The sequence below is a fragment of the Triturus cristatus genome, chromosome 4_1 (genome assembly GCF_964204655.1).
Source record: "Triturus cristatus chromosome 4_1, aTriCri1.1, whole genome shotgun sequence".
NCBI classification, from domain to species: Eukaryota; Metazoa; Chordata; class Amphibia; order Caudata; family Salamandridae; genus Triturus; species Triturus cristatus.
Window position 1 is genome coordinate 784631942 of NC_140585.1, and position 24975 is coordinate 784656916.

Genomic DNA, 24975 nt, shown 5'->3' on the forward strand with positions numbered 1-24975 from the left:
AATTAGAGGAGGGGGGGAGGAAAAGCCTAAGTGCACAGAAATGGAGATGGCGGGAGGCGAAAGTGTATTCGGGTGCATTACGCAATCACTCCACTGTGTAGCAAGAGACGGAAATGTAAATTGACCGGTTTTCTACCCCTCCCAACACTGAATTAAGATCTAGTGCGATGCAGGGCGACAAAGTGCAGCGCATTAGGTTAGCTTTTTGAATTTCAGTAATCATTTCTAATTCTTTTACTCTGTCTCTTGCAAGCGCGCGCAGTTTACATATGTAACATACATCATGAAGGTCTAGTAGGCCGCCCGTGGCAGAGTGTGGCAGGGCGAAAAGCTAAGTAAGCGTGCTTTTATATGTTAACTTTTTTCCCAAAGCATACTAGGTATACTGTCGAGGGCATCATTACACTACAACAGGCAAGCTGGCCTTCCATTGGACAACTCATCTAACAAATGCAGATGGCAAACATTTTAGTCTTTATGCAGCAAAACTACCTTTCACTCGTAGTTGCACCAGCCAGGAATCATTAGATTGCATGTATTCATATACATTCTATATGTCTCCCACTAAAACCATCACTGAAAAAGGTTTAAGTGACGCTGTGGTTAAGTGTTGAAATGAGATAAAAACTAATGTTTGAAAGTCAAAAAAACCCTGAAATTCACCAGTTCTAATTTACTGCACTAACTATACCTTGCACCTCCACCATGACCTACTTATAAACTCTCATATTGCATCACTCATGACATGTTGATGACATCAAATAGTGTTTTCTGTTTTGCTGATAACCTTTTTATCCGTTTGACGAATCTGCAAGAAACTTTCCAAGAAAAAGTTAATCCACCACGGCTCTATCATGAAACGGAAAGTTATGCCTTAACCTGTCATGCAGTGGCTGAAAAAGGGAGGGTTGGGTCCCAAAAGTAAAATTTCCCGTGGTAATTCTCACCCCATGTTACTACCCATAGGAAACTTTGCCGTCGGATACAGATAAAACAGCTGAACTGAATTGCATTAAATTTGGCAAAAAGTTAGAACTTTACTAAAAGTGTGCTTTTTGTGATTTGGTGTAAATCCCCTCAGCCGTTTTTGAGAAATTAGCGTTTAATGAGCAGCTTTAGTTGGGCTTCAAGGGGTTAACACGGAACAAGTATAAGGTAAATGTAGACAGTTGGTCCCACGGGACTCCTGATGACGTTCAGTGGAATGGAAAAATAAAAGAAATATAGGGCTCTCTGATTGACCAATGGAGCTTTTTCTCCCTTTGGGCATTTCCGGTATTGTGGTACTGGTACTGAGTGATCTGATTGGCTAGGCACACCTCAGAAGAAAATGTTGCTGCCGCCATTAGAGGACTCTGAGTCCTGAATTGTTTTTGAAAAAGCCCATAAGGGGGCTGGGTTGTCACACCCTGACCCTGAGAGCAAAAGGTTCAGATGGTCCCAAAGAGACGCCCTCCCCCCTTAAGGTAAAAAAATAATAATCTGTGGCCAACTGCCATTATGCAGGTCATGGGCCATGTGCAGTGTCGGTTGGCCGCCTGTAGTTTGTTGGGTGCAGGGAAAGGCCACTGCTGAAGTCTGTGCACAGTGGAGGGTTGAACTTCTGTGGAGGCGGGACGGGTTGGACACAGGGCCTGGTCAAAGGCTGCATGCAGCATGGGGTTAGGGCATCCGCAGCGGGGTTAGGTTCAGAACCTTGCCAGATGCCAGGCCCTGCTGCCAGCCCCACGCTGTGCCCTGCGCAGCAGGGGTTTGGCCACCCACAGTAGGGCAGTTAATCAGGACTGTTCAGAGGCTAGGCCATGCAGCTAGCCCCCTCATTTCCAAAGACCGGGTGCAAAAGGCAGTTGGCTGCCTGCAGGGGTGCTTAGGCGTAGGGCCCGCCCACAGGATGTGCACGGGGGCATTGCCACAGTTTGGCCAAGGATTGGGCGTATGCTCAAGTTTGAATATGATTTAAAAAAAAAAACAATTCCCTAAAAAAACAAAGGTTAAAGTTACATTCTAGTTAAATATGGTAAAAAGATCTTTGGTTATGTGAAAAACTCCCAGAAATTCACTGAAACAAACAAATGTTTAAGTGATTTTATAGGTAGGTGTTGAAATGGGAACGGAAAACATTAAAAACAAAAAAAGTGAAATTCACAAGTTATAGTTAACTGAGCTAACTAACTTCTGCCCCCACCTTCCACTGCTTATGACCTCTCATGACATGTTAAATGACATAATTGATGAAAAATTACATAATTAATGACATAATTGATCACATTATTCAGCGATTGGGACAGCATTGTAGCGAAGGAGCTGCACAGAATTTTGTAGCACTCTTGAAATAGGTTGGCAGGACTTGAAAAGGCACTGTTAGTTCTTGACCAGCTGTGAGAAACTGTGGGTATAAACCAGTTATGACTGCATCATCAATGCCCTTAAGATCTGTCAATATATTGATAAGGAAGGCTGTGTGGAAGGTACCAGATAGAACAAAGAGAACAAGTAGACACACATTTCCATTGTGAGGAATTCAAGATGAACCATTTTCGAACAGCACTGCCACTTTAACTCTCTTTTCTGAAGCCAATTGTTTGTAAAACGTCTAAGAGTTCATGGTGGTTAATAATTCCATACCATACACAATGTCCAATAACCTTCACGAGGAAGACCTGAGGCTGGTCGGAAGTTGAGATATCCAGCACCTTCTGAGGGCTTCTCAGTGAATGAACAGAAACAGGAAAGACTTGAAAAATTATGATGTCTTTTCCAAGAGGTGGTTGAGATATGGAGGGTAATGTTAAATTTATGTTAATGTTATTTTAGGTTATAGTCAGTTGTATAGCGCAAATTCTGTCATTGATATGGACTTGTAGCATGTTTTGCAGTCCAGTAACTTTCCGCATGAATCTGGAGTTGGCAAAAGAGATTGGAATTTGATTAATCTCGTGATATGTTGCACTTATTGTGTTCTGATTTTATTCTCAGTTAAGTGGCTCTGTCTTACTCCTTGTGGCTCTTGTTATTTAAGAGATAATGCCAAATGGTTTTGACAGTTGTTTAGTTGTCTTCTTGGTCGATAGACAGGCTTACTGTACAGTAAAGGGAGATGTTTGTGTGGGGCTCTTTTAATGGTGAGTGCTAGTTGGTACAGTCACAGAAAACTATTAGATATGTCTGGCCATTACGCAATATATGTTAGGAATTCTGTCCAATTTTTTTGTTGGATCTTAGGGCATGGCGTGTCATGATAGGAAGTGCTGTTGTCATGGAAAAACATCCGTGCTTAGAAGTGAATATGGGTGCTGAGAAACAAATATTCTTTTTCAGCCTTCTTCAAAACCGCTTGGTCATATTTAAGATGAACGGGGCCCAGGGTTTTAGTGAATTGACTTTATATCCAGAATCTCCCCTCACTTGTACTTCCCATAACAGACAACTAGTCTATTCTTTATCAAGGACTTCACTGCTGGGGTTGTGTAGTATGAGTCTATCAAACTGCATATTATACAAGTGGTTAAGCTCTCATCTCTTGCAATGAGTTTTTTAAGTCACATTTCTATTTTAATTATTTCTTGGTCATTCTTTTTGCATACTGGACCAGCTGTAGTCTGCAAGTCTCATTTTATTTCAATAGGTCACTAACTAATTGTGTTTTGTATTTGTGTTCTGCAAAGTATGAATCTATTGCACCGCATGAACTTCAGGCATACTCAAACCATGAGGTGCTATAGCTGACAGCAAATTAGTTCCGATGCATGTCTTGAGTGGTGTCCCATTCATGGTAGTTTATTTATCTAGATTCTGAAGTTGCAAAAAGGAAGTGAAAAATAAATATACAGGAGCTCATGAATTAAGAGCCTGGTGATGCCTAGAACCTGACATATGAACAAGTTTTTGCTTTACAACAAGTTAAGTCAAGCCATGAATTTTACATGTTTACTTTTTGACTTTTTTTCAGTGTTGGAATGCATGGAACAAACGATAGTTCCAACCTATGGATCTATGCAACCACAGGACAGCTATCAGCCTGAAGAGCTGGTAGGTAAAATGTCAGATACTTATTATTTACATGTAACGTTTTATAACTATGTTTCAATTGAATACTAAATCTACAATAGTTGTAGACTATTGTAGATTCGCAGAGTACTCTACGAATTCTCTGTGAATCCTAATAAGGGCAGACTCTACTCCAAACTTAAGAGTAATGGTAACGATGTACATTTACATTTCTTGAAGACTGCCTTTGTGAAGCAATCTTCTGGCTGGAAGATAGTCTTTGGTATACTCCAAACAAATGGGGCGGATATTATCCATTGACGTTGCTCATGACCTTAGTTGCAGGAGTCATTACATCTAAGTTGGCAAAAGGTATGTATAGTTTAACAGAGTGAAATATTCACTATGTTCAGGTCAAAGTGAATGCATTAAGTTATTTAGAGTATGCAATTGTCCTAATAGATAATAAATGCATTCTGTTATTTTCTTTTATGTATTTATTCAACCACCTCGTTTATCCATGTGTATTATTATTTATTTCTAAAAAGTGAAACAATATTAGAAACTACACATTAATATAAATATATAATATTTCAAATTAAAAAAAAATACATTTTACAGAACATTTACAATGGTTTTTGATTTATCAAACCCAATCCAAGAATTTCCGGCGCTTCACTTTCACAGACGATTTGAATGAGGTTATAGGATGGGAGCCAAATGTTACAAACACTGTTGTGGTGCAAATTATGTTTGCTGAAATAATAGAAGATGCTTTCCAGGGAGTCAGTTAGATGATTAGCACTCTTCAGTAACTATTATTTTAATTTTGTATATGAATATCTCAAAATGTAATTGAATTTTAATATGTTGTTGCTCTACTAAGTGCATATGGGCTACATATGACTTATAGGGACTTATTCAAAAAGGAATTTTACAGTAAATAAAGCAGTATTTCTGCGCTACATTTTTCCATACTTTTACATGTGTTTGTAAATTGACCCGAAGACATCTTAAATGTAAATAAAATAATGTACAGTGAGAGCTCTTTGCACTTTTTCTAATATGGTGTTGGACGTTTCGGGCCGTCATAAAGGCATGTAGGATTACATAAGTGTACTTCTGCAGACTACTACCAAACTCATTAATACCTTTGTGAATCGCCCACTTTGATTATATTGACAAAAACAGAAAAAAACAATGATAAATTGCTTACATTTTCAAGGTCAAATATTGTAATGTTTGTATTTATTAACGGAACAAAAAAAATATAAACTATATCTAATACAGAAAAACACTAATCAAAGTGTGTGAAAGGGGCAGTTTAACAAAATAAATATTGAAAGAGAGAGATATCTGCGGGAGAAGAGAGCTTACCAACTATTTGCTAGAAAGTTACAGATTTCATCCAGTATAGAATGGGCACTAAAATGTACATTTCAGAACAATGTTAATAATGAAACCAATCCATCACTACCTCTCAGGATACAAATCAAATACCCTCATCAGCACAAACGACATGCATGAAGGTTTGAACCAATTTTTTACAAGCACATGCAAAAATGCGACTCAGAGCATTTCTTTATGCTGCTTCTAGGTAATCTCAAGCTCTCCAAAGCACCCTTTTAGATCTGGTGTTAGCCAAGGCTATTTAATTTTCTAAAATTATGCATTTAATGTAATTACTTACAGGAGCTTGCAGAAATCCCTCTCCTTCCATTTTTCTGTTGTCATTCACTCACATTGTTCTTCCACCAACTACAGCATGGACCAGTGGATAAGCCAGTTTCAGCCAATGAACTTAGTTCATTGTGAGTGGCTACACTGGAACACACACAAAGTAGTTTTGTTAACGGTGAGTGACTATTTTAGCAATGCATGCTTGTTGGGCCCTTAAATACTTTTGATTTCATTTTTATAGTGACGAGGTCCTAGCATCTCCCCAGAAATGAAAATTTTACAGAATTCAAGGCAAAACAATCATTAAAAAATCTGAAAAGGCTGCATTGCCAAACCTATTGGCTTTACAAATGCTTGTTTCAAAGAGTAGTGAAGATAAATAGTTTGTTTGGAGAGAATAAAAGACTTTTCATTAGGTGCATGGATTTCACAAGAACTCATGTTTACAATATCTATGACTAGAGGAATTTAACTCTATTTACATTTTCCCAGAAAGAGTCAGTTCTAAAACTATAGTCAAATGGGTTTATCAAGTGACTCCTACTGCTCTAGCCTGTTTGGATTCATCTGTGCAGTCCCTGCAGCCAATGGCAAGGCAAATGGTGGAACACAAGGGCTAAACATATTAGCCAGCCAAGTGCAGTCAGTAAGTAAACCTCTCAATAACTTTATCAGCAGGAAAAAAGTAGGAGGAAGTACTCCTATAACCCAAAAAGCTTAGCCACAAAATGAGCCCAAATTGTTTTCTTTTAAGCAGGACTCGTGCCCTTTCCTATCCAAACCACGTTCCCACCACCCCGCCACTCCCTCTTTGACCTCACCCAAGGCATACCAATTTAGATGAGCAGAGAGTTATTAAAATGAAGTCTTAATTTTTTAAAATAATATCCCAGATTTTATCTTCTTATCTTGCCTTTTGTCATTTTAGCTGTAATTTGGTTTGCTCTTAACCTCGCTTATTGCTAGCATGAGCAAAAAAACAAGAACTATGCCATGTTTACCCATTTTGCTGCTGCCAACAAAAAGCAGGTTTCTTTGTACAGTTGAGCTCTGCTACTTGTTACTGCTGTTCCAAAACTTGTGTAAATACTCTAATTCTAGTATTATTATGGAATGGTTCCTGTAAAAAATGGAATTATTATCTGGGTCAGGCGACTACCCACCACAAGGAATAATCACAACTCTTGTCAGGGTGAACCCTAAGGTCACTAAATTAGCAGGGGCTCAACCCCCTGGAAGCTATGGCATAAAGCGGACAGGCATAAACTATGGTAAAGTGTAAATTATGTATGCAGTAGTAAAGTCGACATGCAACACAATAAAAATTCCAAATTGAATTATAATAAATAGAGTTAACATTATTGAACAAAATGTTTCCAAAATGACACAAGTTCTAGAAGGGAAACTATACAGATGAATTTTTTAAGTTATAGGTAGGAATAGCGCCAAGAAGCATAAAGAGCCAATGATAGTCAGTAATCACTGTAGTATGGGACCTAGACACTATTTAATGCTGAATGTGATGGAGTACTGGTTGGATACACAGACCAGGTTCATGACTTTGGGCCAGATTTATATATATGTTAGCGGGAAGGGAACTCTGTTGCAGCGGTGACGGAGTTCTCTCCTAGCCAACATAACAGTCTGCCCGCCAAATTTATATGTGAGCGGACCTTAAGTTTGACCACACTGGAGAATACAGTCTTCGCTGTAGTCCAACTTCTCCGACGGTCCTGCAGAGGAATGCCCATCAAAGGCTGACCTGTCATTCCGCCCACCTAATTAAGATGGGCAGAATGACAGGTTCGTTTTTACTGCCCGTCACTGCCAGAAATACCCTAGCGGTAAGGAGCAGTGAAAACTGCTAAATGCTTCCCTTGCCATGGCCATTGAGGTCCGTATATTCTTTGCTCCTGGGAAGTTCTTATCATGTTTTCACACCTATTTAAATTCTGATTACTGGCTGGCAGAAGTGGAACAGCAAATGCAAATTTAGCCTCCAGGAACTTCAGTCAGGGAAAAAATAACTTTCTAAAAGTTACTTTTCAATATTATTTAATAAAAATCCAACTTCACCATTGCATTATTAAAAATAGCTGTATCATTATGTTCGTGGAATGTGTAGCTGTAGATACACGTGATATGCATACTCCTGTTATCTTGTGTTGGGCTCATACTCCTGTCATCAAGTGTTGGGCTTGGATATGTATAACTTGTTTTTCTTCAAAGAAAGTCTTTCAAATCACGAGTTGTAGTGTCTCCCTCCTTAGGCAGTATTGAGCATGAAGATTGGCTCCATCTGCAGATTGTCTTTTTTCAGCCATCAGGTTCAGACGTGCTTCGTCGAGGCTCTGAGTTGATGCAGCGTGGCAACATTTGTCAGGTCTCTTGAGTTTATTCTCTGCTTCCGATAGCTGAACAACAATCGCTGCACCAGTTCTTTCCCATCAACGACACCACAGTCAACAGCTTCTGCATCGAGGGACATCTCCTCGGGCAAAGTCACAGTCCAGCCGTTGTTTGTCTTTGAGAATGGTTGCAGTATGATGGAAAAGACGCCCTTCCAATACTGTCCACAGTGCCACTCCAATTACTCGTGGATAAACCAACACAAAGTCTGTAACCTGTGTCTTTACCTGGAACACAACGAGGCTTCCTGCTCTGCCTGCCTCACTTTAAAACCAAGAAGACCATCCGTAACCATTGGGATCGACGCCTTCGTGATGCGCAATGGAGCAGCAAAGGGATGAGGATATCTCCGATATCCTATGGGAAGACTTTGCATTGGGGGAAGTCGAGGAAGAAATTGATGCTGAACAGATAACAGGGTTCAGCCCAAAGCCAGAGTCACAGTCTGAGTCAGAAGAAGCAAATCCGCAGCCAGCTTCAACACAATAATATGGCGCCCATGCACTGAGTGCTGCCCCAGACCATAGCTCTCGCTGACCTTCTGGGACCAGGGCTTCAAGCTCTCATTCTCTTTGATTTAGCTGCCACTGCTCTCGCGGGGAGGCTGGCCCTGACCAAAAGCTTTGGAATCTACATTGGGCCCAACTCCGACACCTAGCCGGCACCCCAAAGTAATGGGCAAGCGTACTTCACAGCCCAAACAAGATTCGGGTCCCAAGACCCCTTTGAAGCCGAGACATCCAGCACAGTGGACTTGGAGGTGCAGCAGCCTATCCTGGACTGGCTGCAGGAGGAGCTGGATTCTCCGCAACGACGATTTAGAATTCATCCTCATACGGAGAAAATCATTAAAAAGGCTCCACTTTAGGTCCAGCAGACTCTTCCTTGAAAAAGACTACTCACTTTTGAGGAACAGCTAACAATGGAAACATCAACAGGCCAGACTTCATCACGCAACACCAAGGAACTCAAAGGCATCCCAATTCAAAGCAAGTCAACCTAGCTATTTGTCTCCTGAAATCCTAGAGTTTGGGTATCTCAATAAACCCGAGTGTATAGATATCCTCAAGGAAGCTCATTGCTCCATCACTAGGACTTGTTATGTAGCAAAGTGGAAGAGGTTTGTACATTACTGCATTCCCAAACACACTGATCTTCTAAAACCACAGGTACAAGACATTCTGTGTTACCTTTTCCATTTTGCAATGCTTAGGACTAGCTTACACATCAATTCACTTGCATTTTACTGCAGTGGCAGCAGATCTACAAAACAGAGAACACTCCTCACTGTTCAGAATCCCTATAATTAAAGCTTACATGGAGGGATTCAAAAGGCGTCCTGTCAGTGCAGTGTGCTTTCTGAACCCTTACCGTGGTCCGACAGCGTGGCACAGAGTTTGCTGTCTTCGGCGCTCCCTCCCTCCCGCTGCCGCGCTTCTCATCGCGTGGCCGCTGTGCGGTGTAGGAGGGGGACAGGACTACAGTTCCCAGCCTCCCCGGCACCAACATCCCGGAAGCTGCGCCAGGAGGCGCTTTAAAAATTGAAATCTCTCCCGGTGGAGCGGGCGTCCTGTCAGTGCAGTGTGCTTTCTGAACCCTTACTGTGGTCCGACAGCGTGGCACAGAGTTTGCTGTCTTCGGCGCTCCCTCCCTCCCGCTGCCGCGCTTCTCATCGCGTGGCCGCTGTGCGGAGTAGGAGGGGTACAGGACTACAGTTCCCAGCCTCCCCGGCACCAACATCCCGGAAGCTGCGCCAGGAGGCGCTTTAAAAATTGAAATCACTCCCCGCGTCGCGGTCCCGCGCGCGGTCTCAGCTGGGCTAAGCCCGGGCAAAGGGCGGGCCCTCTGTGGCCCTCAGAGGCCAGAAGGAGGCCGGGCTGGGCCTACTCTCTTGACTCTGGATTTTTGGCGGTACTGCAGCGATTGCGAGATAGACACTATTTGATGCTGCACTGGTTCAAGTAGGTCTTGTGTGTTTTGCTTAGTTATTGCTAGACACGTACCTTAGGGGGACCGTGATTTAACAACCATATCATCATGGCTAGTAAATCGAATAAGGGTACTCTTGATGGTTACGTATGGAAAGTTAATTCTGGAGCTGATAAAGAAGCGACTTTAGCCGAAATAAGGGTGAGACGACGTAGCTCTATAGAGCATATAAAAAGCTTGTCTCACACTGCCAATGTGTCCCACGAATTGATTCCATCTGATAATAGTGCCCTTTCTTGTTATGATTCTATACCAAGTTTAGACACTACAATTATGTCACCACCCCCTGGTAACCCAACCATGCACGAACCGTGTAAAGACCTCTTTTCCACTACCATATCTCGTCCCACTGAGGCAGCCTGCCACCCAGTTGCATTGAATAACTTACAACTAGTGGCACCCCCGTCCCAAACTACTGTTTCTCCAGGGGTACCTAATCTAGTAGGCCCGTTACCTAAGAAAAGGAGAAAGCTGGATTTAGTAGTTCGCAAGAATAAAGGGAATCACATAGCCTGTAATAAACCTAATCTGGCTCACACTGGTACTGGCCCCGTTCATGATTCTACTGACATGCCCTCTCCTGGTACCTCGTTATCTTGCTCTATAAATGACATTACATTAGCAGAATTAATGGGCAATATAGAGAAATTGTTTAAAACTCATTTGCTACCCATTGTCGACAGCCTACAAACTATTGAAATTAGGCTGGCGAAAGTCGAATCTTTATTGGGTAACAAACGAGTTACATCTCCGAGTCCTGCGAAGTTACCAGGACAGTCTTCTACTGTGTTTGTCCCTCATGTATCATCTCCTATCTTACCCTCACTCCAGAAAGTACGACAGGGTGAGAGTAGTGTGATTAACCCGACAAATAATTGTGCAGCGAGAACCACTACTTCTATGTCAACCCAGTTAAAAAAGGACATTTTATGTCAGGAAAGGACTATTCCATCAACTGGGGTTGTTAATTCTGACAGAAAGAGTCGATGCCCGGCTTTAATGGCAAAGATGCACGAATCTCTTTCTGTCAACATTCCACCAGAAGCTGTCCCTCTTGCAGTGGTCCTTGCTGGTGTCCCTATTTTGAAAGGAGAGGTTATAGAGGGATACTCTCAATTAAAAAACAAGGTTATTCACTGGTTAGGACAAAATCGTCCCCTTCCATCCTACATCGATGGAGAAATTTTACATGTCAGGCGTTTACCATGGTTAGGTAACACACCGAAAAACATCAGCGGAGATATCATTTTGGTTAATTTTAGGGATTCCAGGGCTGTTAACTACATTTTAAACTGGCATACTGACTCTGGGAGGTCCGCCATTAGTACTTGGGAACTAACTTATTTTTTTCCTAGACCTAGGTTAGTTTCCACTTTTAATTCTGGGGCCTCAATAAGGGCTCAACCAAATGTATCGATCCCGATGAGAAATCGATTTGAGGTGCTAGCTGACCTCGAAGAGGTAGATTGACTTGATAATAATCAGGTCATGTCAGCAAGAGCTGCTGAGCCTGCTGAGCCACCGTCTGATCCTTTCCCTCTTAGCAATATGACACCAAACCATGAAAAGGAGGTAATTATAGATATTTGTTCTAAACAAACCTATGATCCTCTACCACCTGATACCTGCCCCAACAATGCACAGGGAACCAGGGGGAGTTTATTGTCTTGGAATATTGCTGGCCTGAATTTCAAATTGGAATCAGAAGATTGGATTGGTTTTGTTAATAATCATGACCTTTGTATTTTTCAGGAGACATGGTCATGTGAACCTTGTTTTGTTCAGGGATTTTTGAACTACTCTGTGCCGGCTTCCAAGGGTCTTAGGGGCAGACCCATGGGAGGACTAACAATATGGGTTCGCCAGTGTCTCAAGCTGGTTACTAAAGTTATTGACACTAAGAACCAAGATATCCAACTGATCAGACTGGCAACAGATAAGTCAGGCATACTGGACATTTACAATGTTTATGTCCGGAGTAATAAGGGGAGAAGGTCCGATACCTTAGGTGCTTTAAGCAGTTTAATAGATACTAACTCTTCAAATAACAATATCATTATTGCAGGTGACCTTAATAGAACATTCGAACCCCTATTGAATAACGATGACTTATTTGATGATGAAGAGGATCGACAATGGGGTGTTCCTAAATTAGAACTTTCACCAGTTCTGCGATGGACGGTAGATATTATAGCCCTAAACACTTTATGTTACGAAAAGGGCCTCAGAGCTCTAAATGGCAGGACTATTGGCGACAGAGATGGGTCAAGCACATTTGACAATGGCCGGTATAACTCCAGAATAGACTATGTGATCTGTAGTCTAAAATTATGGCCCTCGATCTGTGATATGGAGGTTGTGAAGAGGATAGAGAGTGATCACAATCCTTTGTGTGTCACTCATAAATGGTGGCTTTATACCACCCTATCGTCTTGTCCTTTTGTGACTGACCCTCCCCGGGCCGTCCCCACAAATGATATGCGGAGATTAAGGTGGGAAAAGGTAACTATTAACCACCAGGCCATTGCAGAGATTAATTCTCGGGTGGACACTGCAATATCGGAAATAAAACTCTTTAATTCACTTGGGACTGGCTTAGGTGAGGTTGAAGGTTTACACAACTCTCTCTTTTGTAAAATTAAGGAGTATTTCTTAAAACCTGTAATAAATAAAGTTAATAGAGTTCCCAAGCCAGCCAACTGGTATAACGAACAATGCAGAAAATCACGATTAACCCTGGGCGAAGCTATCAAGGGGGGGCAATCTATTCTAATTCAGGCCGCTAGGAAGAATTATAAAACAAGTATATCAAAGGCTAAAAAAGATTGGGATGAACATCACTGGTCTGAGCTAAAGGCAGCCAGTGACAGTAGGGACTCCCGGTTATTTTGGCATATTGCTAGATGGGGTAAAACAGGTTTTCCAGGGTCCCCAAATAACAATGTGCCTGAAGAGGAATGGATAAAATTTTTCAAAAACCAGTATGCTGCCCCAAATAATAATAATGATAGCACGGCCGAGGAGCTCAGGTTAGACCTTCCCAAAGTGAATCTCTTCGATATAGACGAAATCATGTCGGCCCTGAAAACAGTTGCCCGTGGCCGTGCGCCTGGTCTCGACGGTGTCCCAGCAGACTTATTTGTAAATGATAAGGACCGTTGGTGCCAGTATATTCTTCTCCTTATTAACGCTATTGCCCTGGGTGCTACGGTCCCAAAATCTTGGCAGGGTGCAGTTATTATTCCCATTTTCAAGAAAGGCGATCGATCCCTGCCAGGCAATTATAGGCCAATAAGCCTTATTGATACCATTCAGAAGGTCGTGGGACGTGTGATTGTCAATAGGCTCCTGGAATGGGTGGATGAGACCAATGCTCTCTCACAATTCCAGGCTGGCTTCCAAGGGTCAACAAGTACGGTGGACCAGGCATTCCGCTTCACTCTAATACAATGGAAGACGGTGACGCTGGGCAAAGGTAGCTTGTATGCTGCCTTTGTCGACTTACGGGCCGCATTTGACCTCGTTCCCCGTTCCAAGCTCTGGCTGGTTTTAAATAAGCAGGGGCTTCCTAGCGACTTATTGTCTTTGATTATGAGACTGCACGAATCTAACTATGCCAGAATCCAGTGGGGAGGACTCGGTTCAGTAACCACGGACTTTCCTGTTGAAAGGGGAGTGCGGCAGGGTTGCTCGATGGCTCCTGTTCTTTTCACCCTACATATTAATGATGTTGTAGCCCGCATGACCTCTGCTCAAGTGGACGCCCCTTTTTTAGCTGGGATTAAAATTCCCATTTTAATGTTTGCTGATGACACGCTCATCCTATCTAAAACTCCGAGTGGACTTCAGCGTGCCTTATCCATCTTTGACCAATTCTGTAGGGAATATGGATTAGAAATTAACACTGCCAAAACAAAGTTAATGACATTCAATCCTCACTGTAGCTTTAAATCAAAAATTATTTTGAATGATCGCCCGCTGGAAGTAGTGAACACTTTCACGTACTTGGGTATGCATATCTCTACCGAGCAAAATTGGCGGCATCACACTGATATAGCTACACTCAGGCATAGACAATTGGCAGGTGCTATTTCCTCAGAACATAGAAAATCATTGACCAAACCTATAAAACCGGTCTTGCAGGTGTATGAAGCTAAAGCTATAGGCTCCGCCTTATATGGTGCAGAGCTTTGGGGCTTTGAGAAGGTTGCTGCTCTTCAAATTTCAGAAAATAAATTTTTAAGGGCAATAACAGGCCTACCTAAAAGTACCCCATTGTTGCCTCTTAAATATGACCTGGGCAGAAAAGCAATCTCGGACTTGGTACAACTGCGCCCTATTTTGTATTGGCGCAGGATATGGACAACTCCTGCCCTTTCTCACTATGTAGATGGTTTTCTAGATATTATAAGGTCAGACGCTTTCCATAAAATAGAATGGTTAAAGGCACTTAGGACATCTTTGTGTAATCTTGGTTTGCGCACACTTTGGGATGACCCGGCGGGAGCAAGCTTTCCGTCTAAAATCACTTTAAAGAACATATATTGGGAGTCGGCTGCTAGACGGAACTGGAGCAGCTTGTGTGCTGGTTCCATGACTGCAGACTTTATGGAGGTTAAGATGTATCCCTGTCTGGAACCATACTGGGATATCATAACGAGGCCCCTGGAAAGAAAGCTCCTTTTCCAATTGAGAGTAGGCGCTCTTCCCCTTAAATCTTTGACATCTAAGTGGGCAGGGGGTTCGTGTGATGGATGTCCTGCTTGTGGTGCAGACAGGGAGACTATTGGCCACTTTTTATTTGTCTGCAGGTCTTACGCAGCCCCAAGGCGTTACTGGTTGTCTCCGATGTGCAAAAATTTAGGAACAACTAGTGGCACTGTGGCCCTGCATATAATACGTACTAATACTTTGCCATGGATCACAGTAGCCACTGCAAAATATTTAGGCTGGGCGTGGACAATCAGACAGAGATTGCTAGTCACTTGACTACTCTCGTGATCTAGGAGAGACTGCTAGTCCGTTGATTATTCTCTCTAATGTTTTATCTTTTTTAAAAACCTTTTTTTAACTCTTTACTGTCGAAGAACGACATGTTATGGTCATGTAAATGATATATGTATGCTTTGTATATACTGATCCTAATTTAATTCCTTTTTACCCATGTATGAATTTTTTATTGTAAAATGTTCTTGCTTTTATGAATAACATTCGAATAAAGCATACTTTGACTGACTGACTGACTGAAAGCTTACATGGAGGGATTCAAAAGAATCATCCCTACCAGACTACCTCCAATCCCATCCTGGAATAATAATATAGTTCTCACAAGCTTAATGGGGCTGCTTTTCGGACCTCTTCGTTCTTGCCATTGCAATTTCTGTCCTGGAAAGTGGGTTTCCTAGTCATTATTACCTTGCTTAGATGAGGAAGTGAGATCCAAGCATAGAACCTTTTTTCAAAGTACATTCTGATAAAGTGGTTATTTGCACCAATCCAAACTTCCAACCTAAGGTGATATCCTCTTTTCACCTCAACCAAACCATAGAACTACTAGCGTTCTTTCCACATCCAACCATAGTAGCAGAAAAGGCACTTCATAGACTGGATGTTAAAAGAGCCCTATTATACTATATAGGTAGGATACTAGCACTTTGGAAAATGCAACAGTTGTTTGTGACCTTCTCAAAACCCTGTAGGAAGACTGCTATCTCAAAACAAGGAATAGCTTGCTGGCTTGTCGAATGTACACAGGCATGCTATGCTAAACCCAAAAGACAGCTTATAACACCTCTGAGGCCACATTCTACTAGGAAAAAAAACCGCTACAATGGCTATTTTAGGAAACATTCCCATTGCGGACATTTGTAAAGCTGCTACTTGGTCCACACCACACACTTTTACTAAACACTACTGTGTGAACGTTTTAGCAAAACCGCAATCCCAAGTAGGGAAAGCTGACCTATTTACACATATCCAGTGTTCTGCAACATCCCTTGGCTAACCACAACCATATAGGTGAAACTGCTTTCTAGTCTATGCATAGCATGTGAATCTATAGCACTTCGTGGCATGAATAGATGTATACAGGGTAACTTATTCCTTTTCTAGATAGTCTCATTCTCAAGATACAATATTGGAATTTTTATGAGTATTCTGGTTTTCTACATAGGACAGCTAGGCCGACCATAGTGAAAAATAGCTTTTGGTGCTGCTCAGCAATGTGGCCCATATGGTTGCAAGGTCAGATATTGCCTGGTTGTAGGTAGTTACTGAGCATGCATGTAAGCATAGCACACAGTGTATAAAGGGTGTGGGCATCTATAGATATTCTACAAGGTGTGGGGGCCAGTTGAGAAAATCTCGGGACATGGACTGTGGTTGGTGAGGAGCCAGAACCCATAGACAATGCTGGGATGGGTGCGTGGTCATGCAGGTGCTGACGGGCAAGGGGACAATGGCTTCAGTGGATTGTGCTGAGCATTGTCCACTGTCCTGCATGTTAATGATGAGTGCACTGGACAGTAAGTACACTCTTTAACAGGGTGACAAGTTTAATGTTAATGTTGGAATTGGGATTAAAAATGTTGTAAACCATAATAAAAGGGTAAAAATAATAGGTTTTGGATGCTTCTCATTGTAAGGACATGTTAACTTTAAATATCTACAGGCTGTATTTTAAAAAACCATGCACGCTGCCTTGTGGACTACAATGCGTAAATAGGGATGACTTCATATTTAAAAGGGACCTTTTGACCCATCAAAAGGGTTTATTTTGACAGGTCAAATTGCAGTGTTTAAACTGCTACAGTCAGCCTACTATAGTAGGCCTGAAGCCATGTTTACACTGCCCCGGGGTGGATGGCACAATAACTGCTGCATTCCACTGGTGACATTCAACTTAGAGGTGCCTGTGTACATTTTGGAACCTATACTAGTGATTTAAATGTAAGTTAAGTATACCAATTAGGAATAAACCAATTTCATCATGTTAAAAGGAGGCACACAGGCAATTTGCCACTGGTTAGCAAAGTACAGGCACACAGTTCTACAGCCAGCAAAAATAGTCAAGGCAAAATTTGGGGGTACACCACGCAAAAGATAGCCATTCCTACACAGGTCCTCCCCAGCAGAAGGCAAGGAGAACTACCCACCCTCATGGGAGTTCCCATTGCTAAGCCAGAAAACCTTGAAAGACCATCAGCACTGGTATGGTAAGTCCTTTGACGATGTTCCACCTTAAGGTCCATCGTATGCCCCTTCAGGGAGATGGACAACCTCAACAGTTTAGGATCCCCACGCTGCATTTGCATTAGCCATCTAAGGGGTATGTGGTCTGTCTGGAACCTGGAAATGAGTCCTACATAGATATTGTCACTGTTTTGTCAGTGCTCAGACCTCTGCAAAGGCTTCCCTTTCAATTGCACTCAACCTTTTCTCCCTGTGTAGTAGTCGCCTACTGATGAAGACTACAGGTTGGTTAAGCCCTCCTCATCCAGCTGTGAAAGAACATCTCCAATGCCATCCTCTGAAGCATCTGTCTGTACAAGGAAATCTGTACTGAAGTTGGGTACCTTTCGTTCGTACCAAACATTTGGGTTTGTTAATGGTTTCTAATGCCTTTTGGCACATCTCCGTCCAGGTCACCTTCTTTGGCTGGTTCTTGGAAGGCAGCTCAGTTAGAGGCAACAATGGTGCCATACCCCTTGACTTCTCTCCCATAATACCAGTATTGCTTTCACTTGGTTCTGTGGCTTGGGAGGCTCCCAGGTCATGATGGTCTGCATCTTGGGCTGGAGAGGTTATACACGACCTTCACCAAGTTGATGGCCCAAGTATGCAACAGAGCCCTGCCCTATCTGCCACTTATTTTCCTTGATTGTAAAGCCTACTTGTTGGAGGGACTGAAGCACTTTGTTCATTTGGCACAGGTGGTAATTCCAATGTGAAATGAATTCACTGAGGGTACTGAAGTTCTGCAACCTAGCAAGGACCCGTTTACCAACCTTTGGGAGGTGGCAGGGCAATTCTTCAACCCAAAGGGCATAAATCTGAACTGGAAGTCACTCTGGTGTGGAGAAGACCGACCTCACCTTGGCCCCTCAGGGCAATCTGACAATACCCTGACTTCAAGTCTAAAGTATTGAGGTATTTGGCAGCCTTTAACCTGTCAATGAGCTCATCAGTTCTGAGGATGGTGTGTGCACCAGTCTTGGTAATTGAACTGAGGCCCCTGTACCACACGCAGAACCTGAGCTCTGGGGTGCTACCCGGTGGGGCAGTCTCTGGTACCAGTGCGCTCGGCCAGGTATTGAAGGGGTCAGTCACCCACAACTTCAATATCTTGGACACCTCATTCTTGATGCTGGCTCACCTCATCAAAGAGCCTGCCGCTCTTGTTCTTAACAGGCATATTGTCCCTTGTGTCAATCTCATGGGTACATCAGTTGGTAAAAAAAAGTTTGAAGTGCACTTTTTTCTTGATAATTGTCCAAATCTCACAGAGTGAACTACGTAAATAGCTAGGTGTTGAGGCTGTTGTTGACCGGAACCTTTGATAAAGTGAATGCGAGGAGCAGTAAGGCTTAACTCAGGAAAGTAGAAATCACATTAACATATGTTCTGTTAATTTGTAGAGCGCACTTTCACCCGTGAAGATATCCAGGCACTCACACAGGGACTATCCTAGGATTTTTGAGGCCGGCTAGTTGAAGATCTAGGTCTTTAGGTTCTTTTGTAACTCAAGAATTGAGTAGTAGGCTCTGATTTGTAGGGGGGAGGTAATTCCATGCTTTAGAAGTCACGTACGTGAAGTCCTGAGCCTTAGATCTGTTTTTTTGTATGCAAGGAGTCCATTGGAGTTGAGATGGCCTGTGGAAGGTAATGCAGCTGTTGAGGTAAGCAGGGCCTTGGCTGCGGAGACCCTTGAAAGTGTGTGTAAGGAGTTTAAACTGTGCTCTTTTGTGTATGAGGATTCTGCAAGGAAGGTTGAGTATCTGTCTTTGCTCTGTGTTTTGATTTATTTGTAGGCTTCTGATCAGCTGATTGGTGATACTGGTATATGTGTTACCACTTTGCTGGTGATTAGGTCGTACGTAGTGGTTTTCCTGGTGTGGTTGGGGAGCCATTTGAAAATCTTCAGTGGCTTTTCTCTTGGAAGCTTGAGGCTGAGACGGCATTGATTTGGTGGGTCAATCCAGCTTGTTGTCAATGATGATTTGAAGTTTCCTGGCTTGTGTGCTGGGTGGGGTGTGGGTCGGAGTTCGGTGGTCCATCAGGTTGCGTCACATGGTGAGGTGTTGTTGCCAAAGATAGCTACTTCTGTCTGGTTGGTGCTGAGTTTGAGACAGTTGGATTTCACCCAGTTTGGCACTGCCATCATACTGTCTGTGAATTTGGTTCTCGTGTTAAGAAACCTGTCACAGATGGAGAGCATCAGTTGAGTGTTGTTGGCATAAGAGATGATGATGATTCTCTGGGTACTGACCATATTGGCCAGTGGGATCATGTAGGTGTTGAAAGCATGTTGCTGAGCCAGGAGCCTTGGGTACGCCGCAGGTGAGGTTGTGTGCCTTCGAGAAGTAGGGACCCAGTCTGAATGCTTGACTCCTTCCCATAAGGAAGGAGCAAATACATTTGAGAGCAAAGCCTTGGAACCCAATCAGGTGGTGGTGTCGGATGAGGATGGGGTGAGAGGCAGTGTTGAGGGCTCCCGGGAGGTCTAAGGGGATGAGTGCTGCGGTGTCTCCTCTGTCCACGATCTTGCAGAAGTTGTCGGTGGCTACGATGAGAGTTGCTTCAATTCTGTGGTTTGGTCAGAATCCTGACTGCAGTGTGTTGAGGAGATGCGGATTTTTTTTAGATGGTCAGTGAGGTGCTGGTTGACTGGCCTTTCAACAATCGGAAGGAAGGAGGGAGATTAGTTGGTAATTGGAGAGTGTGGAGGGATGTACAGATTGTTTGAGTGTGAGTTAGTCTTTATAGTGGCATGTTTCTACGAGCTCAGAAAAGTGGCTGTATTGATGTAAGTATTGAGTGTCGGTGTCAGAACATTGCGGACCTGACGTAGTTTCATGTTGGAGTGGTGCAGCAAGGGTTTGCCGGAGGCCTCCGAGTGAGTGGATTTCATGATAATTGCAGTTTAGTTTGTGAGGATGGTGAGCCAAGATGTTAGAATTTGTTTGTTTGTCTTAGTGGTAAACTGCTCGGCTAGGGTGATGAAGCCTGGTTGAGGGTCAAAGTTGCAGTAGATAGTGGTGATTTTGTCTCTGAAGAACACAAAGTCTATTGCAGAGGTCTTGTGAGGGAGTGATGTTGTTCGCAGCACTTGAGTGAGAACTGAAGTCCTAGGCAGTTGCAAAGCTTTCCTTGTTGTTGGAACAGGCATTAATGCTGTCTGCAATGGCTGAGCATTTGATGCTTTGGATCAACTAGTTTAGCGTCTTAGTGCAGACTTGAAGGTGTCTTTGTCTGTTATGTCTAGGGTTGTTCTCCATTTACATTCAAGTTGTTTGCAGTAACTTAGTCAGTCTGAGTTCTTCCATATACTACCTAGCATATGGTCTGGATCTTTTTGTGGTGTCCCATTTAAGTGGGCCAGCAACTTGGCTCAATCTGTGAGACAGTTGTTGAAGTTTTTTATGGTATCGGCAGGTGGTTGTTGTGCTCTGGTTCGTGTGGGGAGAGGGCAGAGATCAAATCTGCTCAGTAAATCTTTTTCAGTTTCAACTAGTCGGTTTACTAATACTGTGGTGCTGGAAGACTGGGATGTTAAGGTTAATTAGGGCGTAACCTCCCAGGTCAGGGGTTTGGTCTTGTCTAAGGTGATTGTTGCTGAGGTATGTGAAGATGGGTGACAGGAGGTGTCTGGTGGTTTGGGTGGGCCCAGAGATGTACTGAGTGAGACCTAAATTGCTCGGATTATCAACTATGGCTGTCAGGGTAGGGTTGGTGAGGTCTTCGTTGTGAAAGTTAAGGTCTGTAGAATGTAGATGGTGGCATTGATGATGAGGGGCGAATGAAGTGTGTTATGGTGTTAGGACAATTGACACAAGGTCCTGGAGGTTTGTATATGAGAGTGCCATGCAGTGTAAAGTTGGCCGTGATGCGGAGTTTGAAGGGGATTTGTTCCATGTACGTGGAGGTGGTGTCCGTTGAGGTGGTGCAACTCAGGTTGTCCTCGTATATAATGGTTACTCCTTGTCTGGTTTTGTGTTTCCTCTCCTGTCTCATTAGCTTGATGCCAGCGGGGGGGGGGGGATAAGGTGGTTGCAATTGCCAGCACTGCGGTGGTGCCCAACCAGCATTCTGTGAGGAAGAAAAAGTCTGGGCTGTGTTTGTGCAGCAGATCCCATACTTCTGTGGTGAGTTTGGCTTGTGATCTGGCATTGAGGAGCATGCAAGAGAATGAGTGGAGATGTTTAGACAGTGCAGTTGGGTTTGTAAGGGCGGATTGCTTGTAGGTGTACGTGCGTTAGAAGTGGTGTGTGCGTTCGTGATTGATGTGAGTTGGGAGCATGCATGAGTATATGCAAGAGGCACATGAGAACGTTCCCTGCTTAGTGTGTGGTGCATCTTGGTAGTTGTGTTGTGTCCGGTGAGTGGTGTAAAGCTGTGGGGTAACTATGGGAAAAAGGAGTACCCTGGTTTCTGACTCTGGGTACGATTCAGGCACGGACAGGTGCAGACGTGCTTGCCTTTGGCACTCTTCAGCACTGTAACCAGTTGTGCACTTTGTTGTCGTGTAACTCTGTATGTAAAGCAGTGATACTTTTTATCAGTATTCCAATGATAAAAGGATACTTCAAGTGACCAGGATGTGAATTTTTTTACCTCTAGGTTAAACAAAGTGGAATGCAGTGGCAGCTGGCACAGATCGGGTTTGAGGGGTGCTTGTGGCAGGGGTGGTAGTGGAAAAAAAGAAAATTAAACGTACCTCCTCGATGCGTTTTTCCTCATCATCCTTCTGCTGAAAGCAGGAAGCACCCAGGCTCCACTAAGCCAATCACAACACTGCAATGCAGAGTTGTGATTGGTTGGAGCGCCATGGTTCGCCTCTCAGACGGGGACTGGAAGCCTGGGCATGTCATCCACCCAGGCTGTAATGCAGCCTGTGGGGAGAACATGCAGAGTGCGCATGGCTGTTTGGCCGGCCTGAGACAGCCAGCCAAATATTAATTTGCACTAAAAGTACCCACCACTTCCCCCCCCCCCCCCCCCCCCACCGCTCTTAGAACAGAGCAATCCCCACCGCAGCAGAACCTAATAAAATGATATTGAGTTGTTCTAATTTTATTTTCCTTATTTACACTGCAAAAGCAGTAGGGCGACGCTCCTCCACCTTAGCTGCCGCCACTGGTTGCATGCAGCCAGCACAATATATCCCACTGGGGTGTATATTTGTCAATAGCGCTATGTGCATGTTATGAAACTATAGTTGCAGTTGTAGTAGTCGTTGGTGGCAAATGTGCAATCATATAAATCCTTCATAACCCAGCTGTACAAATGAACAAGAAATATGCATAAGGAACATTTATGAGTTAATGGTTCACAAATATGATGAATAATAAAAATCACAAACGTCCTCTTAGTCTGCCCAGCAGGATTTTCTTTGACGAGTATATTTGTGGACTCTTTATCTGATAAAGAACCATGCCGTTATTTTGTAAAAAGACTACAGTGTCTCAGTTATGCAGAAGTGGGCTGAGAAAATGCGCTGAGCATATCTACTGCTACAGTCCTTAGTATTCTCATTATATAAAAATTCTGAACTAGGATTGCCACATAATTACCAGATCTCTTAGATATGCTTTTCCAATGTAGAATGAATTTTGTCAATGCGTGGGACAAGTTGTTATAGATAGAAATAAATGGGACTGCTGTAAAGTTTGTGTAATAAGACAAACTGTTCGATTGCATATTATAGACGTTTTCAGCAGTATTCTGCACTTGGTGTGGAATTCTCCAACTGGTAGCTATAGATGGAGTGTAATACAAAATGTAGGATAAAAATCCCTCATTTATGGGCCTGGCAGTGGAGAAGAGATTTTATAGAAAAGTGATGGGAGGAGGAATGCTGTGGGTCCTTATGGATAGTTAGAGAGGTAGAGGGTGTTTTGTTTTCTCACCTTGGAGGGGAGTTAAGGGGTGATCAATAAGAAAGCCATGATTTTGCAGCATGAATCCTTTTCTGGATTCACATGCTGTGCATTATTCCACTATCTCCACTGGATGACCTACTCCTCTACAACAGCCTCATCAAGAGGGCTGCAAAGACATATGGGGTGCAACTAGAGGAGGAAAAGAAGGAATCGTGTTTCCTTCTTGAATCATTAATGCCCTCACAAAAGGCAATTCTATATCTGCCCATGTTTCCTACATCCTGGACCAAGGAAAGGAGGCCTTCCGTGAGCCGACCACCACAAGGGCTGTAGCTCCAAGAGTGGAAAAGAAGTACAAGCATTCCACTCAGGATCCAAAATCCATAAAGGGCAATGCTCCCCAGCGGACTGCATTATAGTACCAACCAATAGGTGGATCAACAATGCCTCACATCCATGGGGCCACTGCCAGAAAAGTAAAGTAAGAGGCTTGACTTGGTGGGAAGAAATATAGAGCGAGAAGCAGCGACCCAATGGATTACTGCGAACTCCAATGCTCTCTTGAACCGCTACGGCCACCAGTAATGCGACATTACTAGATAGAGACCCTCATGCAGCACCTTCCAGAGAAATACTGCAAGAGGTCCAAGGCCATAATGCAGGAAGGAACTAACATTGCTAATACCATTCTCAAGTCCACACTAGTTCCAGCAGTAACTGCCAGCAGGCAAATGTGCAGAGGGACAACACTAAGAAGGTACCCCTGGCTCAGAGTATCCGGCTTCAAACCAACGGTGTAAGCCTCAATCATTAACCTGGCATTCACAGGTGACACCCTGTTCAGCCAGGCAGTGAATGATACCCTTCAGCAATTAAAGGTGGATAACGGGACTGTGAAAGCATTGGGGGCATTGCAATTCAGGGGTTCCTTCAAGAGAGGAGGAACCACAAACAGGAGAGCCACAGGCAAGGGCATCCTTCACATCTCAGCAGCAGCAACAACAGCAGCCACAAAGCAGTACACACCATGCCAAGTAGCAAACAACATACCAGCAGTGGCAACAACCTGCGTTACAACCCTTTTGAGGAAGAGGAAGGGGAAAAGGCCAACCTCCCAGAGTGGGAGGACCAACAGGCAAGTGACTTATGCAGCATTCACCCCACCACGATACACCTGTGGGAGCGAGGATAAGGGCATGCCTCCGCAAGTGGGAAAAGATTACTATTAAAAATGGGGTTGCTGGTTGCCTGAGGCATACACCCAGACCAGGCAGAACCCACCACTCTAGTCAGGATAAGCGAGATACACAACTAAGATAACCTGCACTAACCCTCTGGTAGCTTGGCACAGAGCAGTCAGGCTTATTCAAAGAGGCAATGTATGAAGTAGCACACACACATACACAGTAACACAATGAATACACCACAAAAAGACTACACAGGTTTATAAAAATAGGTTATTGTTTAGAAACAAAACAAGACGAAACGGCAAAAATACAATGTATTCTTTAGCACATTAAATGCCTGTGGCGGGGCAAAGTAGTGCACAAAATGGCACCAGTGGTTTGTTATATGGGGCCCCCAGGACCGGGAACATTCAACAAGGGGCGAACCACCCGTGTATGTGTGGGTCGGTGACTGGAACCTTGGGGGTCCGACTCCTCAGTACAGTACCTTTCAAACAAGTTGTCAGTGGGCCTCGTGAGTGGAGCCCGTGTTGTTGGCTGATCTGGGTCACAACAGCTTGCGCGTAGAAAACTGACAAACCTCACGCCCTTGGACACACCCTGGTCACCCGGGCAACGTGTTG

General features: G+C 43.5%; 1 protein-coding gene across 2 annotated transcripts in view; it reads left to right on the top strand.

Moving 5' to 3' along the window:
- The window catches only part of ANO6 (anoctamin 6), a 422710-nt gene that overhangs the window by 185050 nt on the left and 212685 nt on the right, over positions 1–24975 (top strand). For both annotated transcript variants that reach the window (XM_085653360.1, XM_085653359.1), the window contains exon 2: positions 3950–4029. In XM_085653360.1, the coding sequence (XP_085509486.1) occupies positions 3950–4029 (80 nt within the window). The remainder of the gene's footprint in view (positions 1–3949; positions 4030–24975) is intronic.